The sequence below is a fragment of the Haliotis rufescens genome, unplaced genomic scaffold, assembly GCF_023055435.1.
Source record: "Haliotis rufescens isolate VD_foot unplaced genomic scaffold, xgHalRufe1.0.p SCAF_58, whole genome shotgun sequence".
Taxonomy (NCBI): domain Eukaryota; kingdom Metazoa; phylum Mollusca; class Gastropoda; order Lepetellida; family Haliotidae; genus Haliotis; species Haliotis rufescens.
In genome coordinates this window covers 254,229-268,206 of record NW_025964312.1, presented here as the reverse complement: position 1 = coordinate 268,206, position 13,978 = coordinate 254,229, and the positions used below count along the sequence as shown (strand labels likewise).

General features: G+C 40.1%; 1 protein-coding gene across 3 annotated transcripts in view; it reads right to left on the bottom strand.

Annotated features, from left to right (window-relative positions):
* Positions 1–13,387, bottom strand: part of LOC124112826 (espin-like) — a 97,379-nt gene extending 83,992 nt beyond the window's left edge. For all 3 annotated transcript variants that reach the window (XM_046472988.2, XM_046472985.2, XM_046472987.2), the window contains exon 1: positions 12,812–13,387. In XM_046472988.2, the coding sequence (XP_046328944.2) occupies positions 12,812–13,287 (476 nt within the window). In that variant the 5' untranslated portion in view covers positions 13,288–13,387. The remainder of the gene's footprint in view (positions 1–12,811) is intronic.
* Positions 13,388–13,978: the final 591 nt, after the last annotated feature.

The window sequence follows — 13,978 nt, the reverse complement described above, 5'->3', positions numbered from 1 at the left end:
AAGTGTTACATGAACATTACATCATATGTTACATCAATGTTATACCATGTGTTACATCAATGTTATATGAAGTGTTACATGAACATAACACCATGTCTTACATCAATGTTATACCATGTGTTACATGAACATTACACCAGTGTTACACCATGTGTTACATTAAATGTTATACCATGTGTTACATGAACATTAAACAATGTGTTACATCAATGTTATACCATGTGTTACATGAACATTACATCATGTGTTACATCAATGTTATATGAAGTGTTACATGAACATTACATCATATGTTACATCAATGTTATACCATGTGTTACATCAATGTTATATGAAGTGTTACATGAACATAACACCATGTGTTACATCAATGTTATACCATGTGTTACATCAATGTTATATGAAGTGTTACATGAACATTACACCATGTGTTACATCAATGTTACACCATGTGTTACATCAATGTTATATGAAGTGTTACATGAACATTACATCATGTGTAACATCAATGTTGTATGATGTGTTACATCAATGTTATACCAAGTGTTACACAAATTGTATAGCGTGTTACATCAATATTATACCATGTGTTTCATCAATGTTATACCATGCATTACATCAATGTTATAACATGCATTACATCAGTGTTAAACCATGTGTTACATAATGGTTATACCATGTGTTACATCAATGTTATACCATGTGTTACATAAATGCTATACCATGTGTTTTATCGATGTTATACCATGCATAAATCAACTGTTATAACCATGTGTTGTTAGGCAGGTGACATACATCTCCTGATAACATCTAAAATAGATGCTGCCTGGTGGTGAACATGGTCCAATGTATTCAACATAATTGGGATGTGAGTGAGTGAGTGAGTGAGTATGGTTTTACGCCGCTTTTAGCAATATTTCAGCAATATCACGGCGGGGGACACCAGTAATGGGCTTTGCACATTGTACCCATGTCGGGAATCGAACCCGGGTCTTCGGCGTGACGAGCGAACGCTTTAACCACTTGGCTACCCAACCACCCCTAATTGGGATCGATGACATGCATCATGATGCATCAACCAAGTCAGTGAGCCTGACCACCCGATTCTGTTAGTCGCCTCTTATGACAAGCATAGTCGCCTTTTATGGCAAGCATGGGTTGCTGAAGACCTATTCTACCCCGGATCTTCACAGGTCTCCAATGTATTCAATGTATTCTGTACAGACAGGCAATAAGTCAACAAAGGTGCTGTCGGTCAAATCCCTGGGTGTAACACACAGACATTGAGTCTCACAGTATCGTCCTTGACAGCTCCCTATAGTGCTCGATAGATTCTTTATACATTATGTGCTCACTAATACAGGGTACTGCGTGGCTTGAAATGATAAGTAAATACTTCAGTTCTGAATCTAAGCATGCCTCTGAAAATTGTTTGGCAGCTAGGTGGTGTTTTGTTTGTTTTTGTCATGTGTGTATGCCATGATCATGTAAATTGTATACATCTTAATGTTTTTTGAATGGTTACAGATTTGTGGAACTTTTAATGGATAACAACCTTTTTTACTGTTCTGTTGTTTGTGACAACATTTTACATGCCTAAGGGCTCACTTATGATGTCACTATTCCTATGATCACCATCACCATCACCACCACCACCACCACCACCATCACCACCACCACCACCACCACCACCATCACCATCACCATCACCACCACCATCACCACCACCACCACCACCACCACCATCACCACCACCACCATCATCACCATCATCATCATCATCATCATCAACAACAACAATGTAGAGGTCTGTGTTTAGTCGGAAGTGTCTAGAAAAAATACTGTCATATACTAATGCACTGAAGGCAAGACAAACATGACATATATATTTAAATACACTGGACATAAACTTAGGACTTTGAAAAACTTCCAAATTTTTGTGACACAATATTTCCTTTTTTCAGTTTGTATGCCACAGATATTTGAGATAAGTCCTTGATCATTACTCTTACATGTTATAATCTGCTTATTCAAAGTGTTGTGCTAGTGTGTTATATTAGGATAATATATGGATTATATTAGTGAGTGAGTGAGTTGGGTTTAACGCCGATTTTAACAGTATTCCAGTTATATCACGGCGTGTCAGCTTAATGTGGGAGGAAAGCCCGAAGTGATGCAGGTCTCAGACGTTTACCACTTCGGTGAAACCCACGAGCAAGGGCATGGTGCTGACAAACCTAGAAACATAATCGGGGACGAACCGGGATTCGAACCCACAATCATAGGTTTCTGGCATGCCCAAGGGACGCAGTCACGGCGCCTTAGACGACTGGGCCACCCGTGCCCCCTGGATTATATTAGGGTTATATTAGGATTATATCACCATGATCACTGTTACTATGTGTTATAGCAGTGATACAATCTAAAACAAGAGATCTTATTCCTCGCTACCTTAAAACAAAGATCTGAGTTCATATCATTACAGGTCACAACCTTTCATCCAACCTATCAGAGAAGGTGACAGTCAGAATGTGTTTCCTAATCATGCAACCTCGAAAAATTAACACAGGGTATACCGCAACACAGTTCAGGCTTAATGACTGAATCTGTCAAAAATCATTGCCAGTCTCTTGCTTCAACGGGATAAGCATTTGAGAGGAAGTGGCTCTATAGTCTGTACTGTCCCTGGGAACTACTGCCATACAGTCTAGGCCATCTGTTAGACATTCCGGGGGCACGGGTGGCCCAGTCATCTAAGGCGCCGTGATTCGCTGTGCAGAGTTGCGTCCTTGGGCACGCCAGAAACCTATGATTGTGGGTTCGAATCCCGGTTCGACCCGATTATGTTTCTAGGTTTGTCAGCACCATATCCGTGCTCATGGGTTTCACCGAAGTGGTAAACGTCTTAGACCTGCATCACTTCTGGCTTTCCTCCCACAGTAAGCTGACACGCCGTGATCTAACTGGAATACTGTTAAAAGCGGCGTTAAAATCCAACTCACTCACTCAATGTTAGACATTCCAGAATCTTCTTTTGATCAGTTTACAAATTTTGAATTGAAAATTTGTTGAAATATTTTTTGAATCGTTTGGAACTCTTGCTGTATAGCTCGAGAAAGCTGTTTTCTGATCAGCTAATGCTGACTAAGATCTGATTATAAAGAGATTGAGCAGTGATATGTTATGTGCAATATCACGGTCATATCATTTGTTATACCATATGTCATATTAGGATCATATCGTTATATCACTGTCATACCATATGTTATATGTTGTGTTATATCAGTGTTACTCCCCGTGTCATATCAGCGTTATACCATGTCTCAATCAACATGATTTGAGACAATAGTCAGCGTTAGAAACTGGCACTAGACTTGTAGTCCTTGCCAAACTGCCCAATAGTTAAAGGGGAAGTGTACACGCAAAAATCACTTTCTTTCTTTTTCTAAACAAAACGCAATTTTAGAATTAATTAGTATCTGTGTTTGAAAATATACACTCATTTTTTTCACAGTGAAAGTAGGAAGCTCACAAAAGTGTGAAAATGATATGCCGTTATGAGGCCTTCGTTTTTCAAGCTAAACAGGCCTGAGTTATCCCCCTTAGATTATGACGTAATTGGTGCCAATTCAACTGGGTCCCTGTCTATTCTCAACGCAAAAGATATCAAGTACCAGTTTGCGGTAAAACAACATGGCCTACGACACACTCCGGCGCAGTAGTGACTCAGCATAACACTATGCTGGCTGGCATCTGAGACGCTAGAATCACACACCTAGACCTACACCACGTGAAGCGGCTCTAACAAAGCATGATGACGTCATAATGTTTATCAATTGGCACCAATGACGTCATATTGCAAGGGGCATAAGCCATGGTGTTTTTGTTGTGGAAATAGAACACTTGGTAAATGTGAAAAATATAAATCGTTTTAATGCGAAAAATATGTTAATTAATTGTGATATTTTTATATTTTTGTCTATGACACTTCTAGGTTAACACTTTTAATGTGGAAAAAGTACACGAAAAATAGGTTAATTTCCGTGTGAACTTGCCCTTTAAGGTATCATCATGATCATAAGGACCAGTAGAAATTGGCCAATTTTAAGAATTTTTCTATATGTTATCTTTATAAGGTCTAGTGGACTACAAATGTTAGTTTCTATCGCTGATAGTGTTATCACGTGTTATCACGTGTTATGACTAAGATAACATCTGAGATTAGATCATCAGATCCACATTTTTGTTTTCTGCTTGTGCCTATTATTTTTTTATTATTAATGGATGCACAACCTTTTCACACAAAGAAACTCAAGGCAACCTAAAGTTTAGCAATCATTAAAGCCTAAGTAACCATGGGAACAGTTTATGGATCTAACGCAGAAGGCTTGGAACCATACGACATATTTACACATTACCCCAGACAGTAAAAGATATAGGCGAAGATGACTGGTGTAGAAGCTAGCTCTGGGCGATCATGTCGATAAGTTTGCCAATGCTAAACTCCCTTCATTCAGCTGCAGCAGGAAGTTGGTGTATAAATATCAACATTAAACTGATCGACAGTCAGTGCAAGACAACCAGTGTCCATCATACAGTATTCCACAGGGTATGTTATCATGGGTATTTTATCGCCAGTCTGTTTTAGACCATTCTACCATCGGCAATAGAAACTAACATTTTTAGACCACTAGTCCTCATAATAACATATAGCAAAACCCTTAAAAATGGCAAATTTCTACTAGTCCTTATGATACTTTAACTATTGGGCAGTTTGGCAAGGACTACAGGCTTCCGTTCCACAAAGCGATCTCAGCGTTACGACTATCATAAGCCTATGTTAAAGTATGGGAGTTACGATCATCTTAGCGCTAAGATCGCTTTGTGGAGCTGGGCCCTGGACTAGTGCCAATTTCTACCGCTGCACCATAGCTTTGTTTCAGAAAAGATATCACCACCTCCTTGCTCCTAGCCCAATGCTCCAACATGGCACAGAATTTCTTGCACCATGAAAGCAATTTGTCAGTGATGGCTATTTTTTTTTTTTTAGCATTGCAGTGATAGAAACTAACAGTTTTAGTTTACTAGTCCTTATAATGATAACATATAGCAAACCCTTAAAAAGGGCAAAATTTTACTAGTCCTTAGGATACCTTAACTCTTGGGCAGTTTGGCAAGGACTATAGGACTAGTGCCAATTTCTGACGCTGCATTGTGTCATTCAAATAAGGCTCAAAACAAAGCTTGGGGGGTGAAATGGATCCAGGTTTTTCATCAAACCAGATAAAAAGATATAATAATACACAGGGTATTTGTCATAATCGTTTGTTTGTTGTTTAACGCCGATCAGCAATATTCCAGCTATATGAGGGCGGTCTGTAAATAATCGAGTCTGAACCGGACAATCCAGTGATTGACATCATGAGCATCGATCCTTGCAATTGGGATACGATTACAAGCATTAACCAAGTCAGTGAGCCTGAACATCCGATCCCGTTTGTCACCTCTTAAAAAGTTGGCTCTTACGGCAAGCATGGGTTGTTGAAGTCCTATTCTACCCCGGATCTTCACGGGTCATAATGAAGTGGTGATACCCAGGATAACAGAGGATGAGTATTCCAGAAATCCATAAAAAAAAACTCTAAATAATCCATCAACTCTACAGAGTGAGTGAGTGAAGATAGTTTGAAGCTACATAAAACTATCCATCTAGTATGAGATAGAGGGCATCCAAAACGGGCTTCAATCGTGGAGAATAAAACCCTGGTTTGGCGGAACCCATGAACGCTATAACCACTGGGCTACCCCCCTCCTGGCCTACTGTGTTGAACATGACACAATAGCCAGGAGATAACATTACCAGATCTCCTGAGGAATGTTACCATGGGCGCAAGTCAGCCAATACATCCTTCCCAAATTTGAAACCGAACGCTGCACACTACAAAGCCATCATGACACAATGGGTCCTACGCAAATTAGAGTTGTTCTCTACGGATATGTTTCATCCCAGGGCTCATCTGAACAGCAAAATTTTTAATGGATTTCTCAAAGAAAAGTCAGTCATGATGAAATTCAAGAATATTTAATGAAAATGCCATTTGGTGGACAAGCTTACAATTCAGCGAAAGAAACTATCCGTATTGGTCCACTAGTCCTTATAATGATAATATATAGTACAAACCCTTAAACAGGGCAAATTTCTACCAGTATTATCATACCTTAACTGTTGGGCAGTTTGACAAGGACTATAGGACTAGTGCCAATTTCTAACGCTGCCCTTTTCGCCAGCAGCTGGTGTCCGTCATCATTTGTTTTCACCGAAAATTGGCTTTCCAACCCCAATGGAATCTGTGTTAGTGTATAATCAAGACTAGTTGGTGAGGTGAGGTGAAATGGGGTTTAACGTCACGTCCAAGATTATTGCACTTATACTATGTATAGAGCGATGTGCATGCATGTGTATGTGTGTGTGTGTGTGTGTGTGTGTGTGTGTGTGTGTGTGTGTGTGTGTGTGTGTGTGTGTGTGTGTGTGTGTGTGTGTGTGTGTGTGTGGCTGCTTGTACTAGTCCGGACTGATGCCGATTTATAGTGCTAGCTCACTGAGATACCATGCCGCAGTTTAACATGAATACCCCACTCTGACACAGTATACTGACTCCAAGCCAACCAGTCCTTGTTTTAGCCCCTTAATGCCGAGCGCCAGACAGGGTAACAACATGTACCATCTTTTAACGTCTTTTGGTATGACACGGTTAGGGATCGAACACCGGATCTTCCGCTCTCCGGGCGGACGCTCTATCGAGTTATTCTCTGGAGTTAAAGTTATATATTTAACGAAAGGTTTCCAATCATTTTTTGTTCTAAAACAGGAAACATATCAAGAGGACATTGAATTGTGAAGTGTAGTTTCTGATCATGTAGATTATGATGATGAAAAAACTATTTGCCACACAACTTCCAACTTAGATTCAAAATCATTCAGGACCTCAGGACACCGATTAATTCCAAACACTGCCTCAATAAATATCCAATAAGTTGTCTTCCGAAACCAAGATACCAAACCAGTCCTTCAAGCAGCTGTTACTGTTAGAGATCAATAGATTAGCGGGTCACCTTCGCAGGCTTTTACATTCATCACACCCATGTAATCAAGCTTACATGTGTAAAACATTTCAAGCTTACAACAGCTTATACTGCTACTCTCATTGGAAAAAAGAAATTATCATTTGAATTCAATGAAAGCAATTAATGAGAAGAGAGTTTTTGTGTGTGTCATACTGATACTGACCAGGGCCCACTTGCACAAAGCGATCTTAGCGCTACGACTGTCGTAAGCGTATGTTAAAGTATGGGAGTTACAATCATCTTAGCGATGAGATCGCTTTGTGCAAGTGGGCCCAGCTGATGAACTATGGTTATAACGAAGTCAAAGGGATCGCTAATTCTTGTTCGTTATAACCATAGTTTGTTATAAGCATTTTGACTGAATCTTCTCTGTAGTCGTTGCATGTAAAGATAGAATTTATCCACTTCAAAAGCTTCAGCTTCATTACTGATTACTATTGTTAATTGAGGATGTTAATTGGGGTCAAGGTGTCAGTTGATAACTTGCCTCTAATTGTTTATTGCCGTTTTGAAGAGACACCGGGGCTGCGGATGTTTTGACAGGCTGATTGATGACACATGATTAGCTCAGAGATTAACAGTTCGTCATAAACAAAAGCATTGTCGTTGATAGAGTACACACGGGACCACAAAGTGAATTTGCTATATCCTTTATTTCGTAATAAGAGTGTTTGATATATCCTTTAATTTTATATGATAAAATATACAGCCACTGGCCGGGACCGAAGAAATAGTGCCTCATATGCCTCAGTTCCGAATAAGCCTGTTTATTATAATCGTTGTTTACTGTACATCATGGTACATATGATTCTGTTTGATTAAAGCTGCACTCTGCAATATTCCAGCAAAGTGGTGGGGGACTGTAAATTACCGATTCTGGAAAGGACAATCCAGTGATTGATATTATTGCAAAGACCCACACTGTCGTGTCATGTTGAGATGCTATCAACCAAGTAACAACTGACCAGCTGATCCATTTAGTTGACCAGTATCTGAGGTTGATGGGACTAGTTCTAACCCAGATGGTTCTAACCAATGGTAAAACGTTTGAAATCATGGGTCGATTTAACTGCTGGCATGTTGGCCAATGGCCAGTTAAAATTACAAAGGGCATGCTGAAACATAAAGTAGATGGCCTGTGTGGCTAGTAAATTTTTTCTCCATGTATGTTTAATTTTTTTAACTGGATCATCTCAGTAGAATGACAACCTGACATCATGTTATAATGTTGTGTACAACAACTTGTTTTTATCATTAATCGCCATGAAATGAAGTAAATGGAAGCCAAGGTTTAATCTCAGAGTGCAGGAAAAAATGTTTTAGGGGTGGCTACGCGACCTCAAGTTTGGCCACTTCGCGGCCTCAACCATTTAGCTGTAGGCCAGTTAGTTTGGAGAAGGGCAGGTAACTTTTAAAAGGAGCAAGCCCTGCTGGCTACATACACGTTTACTGACAAATTCACCGATGCTGAAATTAAACAGGCTTGAATTAATGATATTCAGTTACTTATGATAACAAGAAATCAATTTACCTCATAAACTATCAAAAGTCACTGAAATATTATGAGACGAACTACCAGTCACACTCATCATGACTGGGCCTCACTGCCTCTACATGACATTGTCCGTATCACCATGTGCAGAATGCACCTCACTAGATATTGTCCATATACTACCATGTGCAGAATGCACCTCACTAGATAATGTCCGTTACATAATCACCATGTGCAGAATGCCCCTGACCAGATACTGTCTGTATCACCATGTGCAAAATGCACCTCACTAGATATTGTCCGTTACATAATCACCATGTGCAGAATGCCCCTGACCAGATATTGTCTGTATCACCATGTGCAGAATGCACCTACTAGATATTGTCCGCATCACCATGTGCAGAACACACCTCACTAGATATTGTCCATGTCACCATGTGCAGAACGCCCCTGACTAGACATTGTTTGACCACCATGTGCAGAATGTACCTCACTAGATATTGTCCGTATCACAATGTGCAGAATGCCCCTGACAAGATATTGTCCGTATCACCATGTGCAGAATGCACCTCACTAGATATTGTCCGTATCACCATGTGCAGAACGCCCCTGACCAGATATTGTCTGTATCACCATGTGCAGAATGCACCTCACTAGATTTTGTCCGTATCACAATGTGTAGAACGCCCCTGACTTGATATAGTCCGTATCACCATGTGCAGAATGCACCTCACTAGATATTGTCGGTATCACAATGTGTAGAACGCCCCTGACTTGATATTGTCCGTATCACCATGTGCAGAAAGCTCCTCACTAGATATTGTCCGTATCACCATGTGCAGAATGCACCTCACTAGATATTGTCGGTATCACAATGTGTAGAACGCCCCTGACTTGATATTGTCCGTATCACCATGTGCAGAACGCTCCTCACTAGATATTGTCCGTATCACCATGTGCAGAATGCACCTGACTAGACAAAGTTTGATCACCATGTGCAGAATGCACCTCACTAGATATAGTCTGTATCACAATGTGCAGAACGCCCCTGACTTGCTATTGTCCGTATCACCATGTGCAGAATGCACCTACTAGATATTGTCCGTGTCACCATGTGCAGAACACCCCAGACTAGTTATTGTCCGTATCACCATGTGCAGAATGACCCTGACCAGATATTGTCCGTATCACCATGTGCAGAATGCACCACACTAGATATTGTCCGTATCACAATGTGCAGAATGCACCTGACTAGATATTGTCCGTATCACCATGTGCACCTGACTAGAATCTGTGCCTGTCCAGCTAAACATGCTAAATGTCACTCTCTCAAGTTAGCTGTGTAAATTCTGTGTTTGACTACCACTGTGTGAACAGGCTGTTCGTGTTTAAAACCATGTTGTCATGGTTGTGAGTTCACTACCAAAGCTAATTTGATTAGGACCATGTACTTGATGGGCATTGTAACCACGGTAACTTAAAGTGCACATGGTGAATAACCATGGTAACATAGTCATGTTTCGGATATTCCACAGGATGGCATCAAACAAACTTTATAACTTTCTGTGGACATGGTGGATAAATATTTAAAGAAAACAAAGTTCATTAGATTAATATAAGCATAATGTAAGTTATTCTTCACTTGTCCTTGTCCTGTTTAGCAAACTTGACAATTGTAACTATCATAGTGGCTCCCTATAGTCAATGATAGTGTTGTTAGCAATGGTCCATCTTCAAGCACAAGCCTATAGCCTATTTTAGTAGGCTTTGCTTGTTGACCTCTTTGCACTTTAAAACCCACTCCCAAATTTGCAATCTTGAAGTGTCACCCTTCACTTTCTTGACTAATTTAGATTTCATATTTATATTCTGGTTGAGTCCTTCATTTTCTTGCCATGCATCATACACTACAAGTGCCAGGGGAACAGATAGGAGTGCCTTGTGCAGGAATAAAGGTTTGTTGGTTTGTTGTTTAACACCGCACTCAGCAATATTCTATATGACGGCGGTCTGTAAATAATCGAGTCTGGACCAGACAATCCAGCGATTTACATCATGAACATCAATCCACACAATTGGGATCGATGACATGCATCAACCAAGTCAGCGAGCCTGACCACCCGATCCCGTTAGTCGCCTTTTACGACAAGCATAGCCGCCTTTTACAACAAGCATGGGTTGCTGAAGACCAATTCTACCCCGGATCTTCACGGGTCGCAGGAATAAAGGAAATAGTGACATGGCACAAATAATTACTCTTGTCCATGTTTTCACATACAGTAAACTATGTTTATAATGAACTGACAACGAGCTGACAAAAAAACAAAACTGTTCTTTTGTTCTCGTCAATTGCTGTTTATATGTTGTAAGTGGTACTGATTAGCCAATGGAATGCCAAGATTCTTATTAGAGGTACATGGGCGGATACAGCTTTTTTGAAAAGGGGGGTGCACAATTAAGATCTATTTATTGTCTTTGGTGGTAATTTATACAGAAATAAAGATTTTTTTCGAAATAAAAAGGGGGGGTGCGCACCCCCGCACCCCCACTCTGTATCTGCTCATGGAGGTATAACAATAACTAAATTAGTCCCCTCAGTTGTCCTACTTTTAACCTGGGAAACATAATTATATCAGAAGCATGAGTGAGTGAATGTTGTTTTATGACAGTCAGCAATATTTCAGCCTTGGTGTAATCAAGCTTGGACCATGCAAACCAATGGCAGCCAAAGCAACAAGCTGTACAACCTTATCCTGATATTTCAGTTGACTCTAACATCAAGCATGGTACGATGGACCTGACTCGTGGTAGAATAGGTCTTCAGCAAAGCATGCTTGCCTTAAAGGCGATTATGCTTGTCGTAAGAGGCAACTAACAGGATCGGGTGTCAGGCTCGCTGACTTGGTTGATGCATGTCATCGATCCCAATTGCGTGGATCGATGGCCATGTTTTCAATCACTGGATTGTCTGGTCAAGACTCGATCATTTACAGACCGACATCATGTAGCTGGAACATTCCTGGCTGAGGCGTTAAACAACAAACTAATGATGGACCTAGCTATTCTGATCTGGAATTCTCCAAGCCCGATGTTTATCATTACATTGATTAAGTCATACAATTAATTAAAGGAACACTACTTTTCTGTTATCAAAACACTTTACCTGACTACAATGATTAAGCACTTAGGCTGTGTTTTCGAGACCCCAAGAAGTATTTCTCATTACCTGTCTAATAACAATTGCAATACACTAAAATTAAGTGTTGCCTTTGAGAACATATATTTCTGTTTACAACCGGATAGTCAAATGACCACATCTTGTCACATTAATCGTGATAATGCCTCGCCAAGCGAGATGAGTCAGTCAAGTGCCATCATGTTACTGTCACCTGATTTCGAGCCCCTCCATGACAGACAAGTTAAAAATACAGTAGATGGACAACATGATGATGACATTACAGACAGGAGGTTTCCAAACAGTGGCCGATATATTATCGGTGCTTTACCGTTGTTCTGAAGCAAAATTATCACCAGATAAAGTTTGATTAAATGTGAAATCGTTAAAAAGGAAGTTTTTGGGAATCTTTTCATTACTTATATTGTATATCTTACCTCGTGTAGCTTAATTTGTATTGAATATATTCGCTTAATTCAAAACAAAACTTCAACGACAAGTTGGCAAACTCTTTGATGTCTCCAGTGAACTTTGAAGCGTCTACCTTGATTATGTCATTAAGTGCATGGTTACGTATTGTTTAGGGGCTTGAAAAGAGGTGAGGCTCGAAAACATGTTACCTGGGATTACACCTGCAGGTAAGACTTCCGCCATACCCTCCCCCTAAACATTTTACATAATTAAAAGAATTGAGAGTCAATACATAGGACAGATAACATTTTTGAGGGGGGATACGGACAGAAGTCATTCCCATCTTCATTAATTATCTATATTCATTAAATAGTGTACTATATGCTTGTCGTAAGAGCCGACTATCGGGATCGGGTGGTCAGACATGGTTGAAGCATGTCAACAATCCCAATTTCGTGGATCGATGCTCATGATATCAATCACTGGATTGTCTGGCCCAGACTCGATTTTTTACAGACCGCCGTCATATAGCTGAAATATTGCTGAGTGCGGCGTAAAACAACAAACCAAACCAACCAAACTGTACTGAGATATTTGTGTTTATATACCTTGGGGCTTCTTTGACGAGCATCTTGACAATATCCAAGTTCCCACCAACAACGGCAAAATGTAGAGGCATTGCGCCAGTTGCCGTCTTCTTCATAATATCACAATTAGTATCATCCAAGAGGTAACTGACGATATGGGCGTGACCATACCGGGTACCCAGGTGAAGAACAGTGGCCCCGGTACCATCCTGATCGTCAACTTTACACTCGGTGTTTTCAAGTATCCATTTCAAAGCTGCTAAATTCCCCGTGGCTGCGGCATCGTGGGCGGGCGTAGCTCCAACGTTACTTCTCTTGATCGCATTAAATCCTTTTTTCTTGACAAGGAATTCAATTGTTTTGACGTTCCCTCCCCTTGCAGCATAATGTAAACATGTTGCTCCGTGTTTATCGGCCTCTCGCGCGGGCTCAGCCAGAGACTGTAGGATGGCAATGTCACCACTTTTTGCCGCCTCTAGGGCTCTGTTAGCAACCATTGTTTAACTGTAAAATTTACTCAGGATTTCTTTTTATCATCTTTTTCGTGACTCGGGACAGTAGTAACATCTCACACCTGTCATGTTTTGAGTAGACTGCCACCTGTGAACAAGACAGCCAAGGGCGGGTAACTCTAATTGATTGCTATTATTGATTTCGCAAATGTTAACGTTGTACAAACATCCAAATCAGATGGGTTCGAATCACTATTTACCAGACACGCCGCAATAAATACGTTTTGCAAGCACAAAGCCCGTGTCTGACTGGCTTAATTACAGAAATATGTTTTTCACGCGACTTTGAGTAAGGAGTAAGTATTTGTTAACAGCAAAAACAATCATTGGCAATTAGCTTACATAAGAGAGAAAATTTATGGTTTTAAACGGGTTTTTTTTATTATGAGGAACACATCGTTTCGGAAAATATACTTACTCCTTCATCAGGTAAATAAAAGCAAGGATGCAAAAAGCATATATATGTATATTTATACATGTAAAAACAACGAAAGTAAAAAGATAATAAAGGTGGAAACATTAACAAGTGAAACCAACAGTTAATTAACACTGATTGGTGATTAGCAATGGACTAATGTAAGTCTGGACGTGAATTTAGAACAGCTGGATTAGATGTCGCTGATTGGTAGTCTGGATTATGGGGGTTACGACATGTGAATGTATACGAAGGGTCATA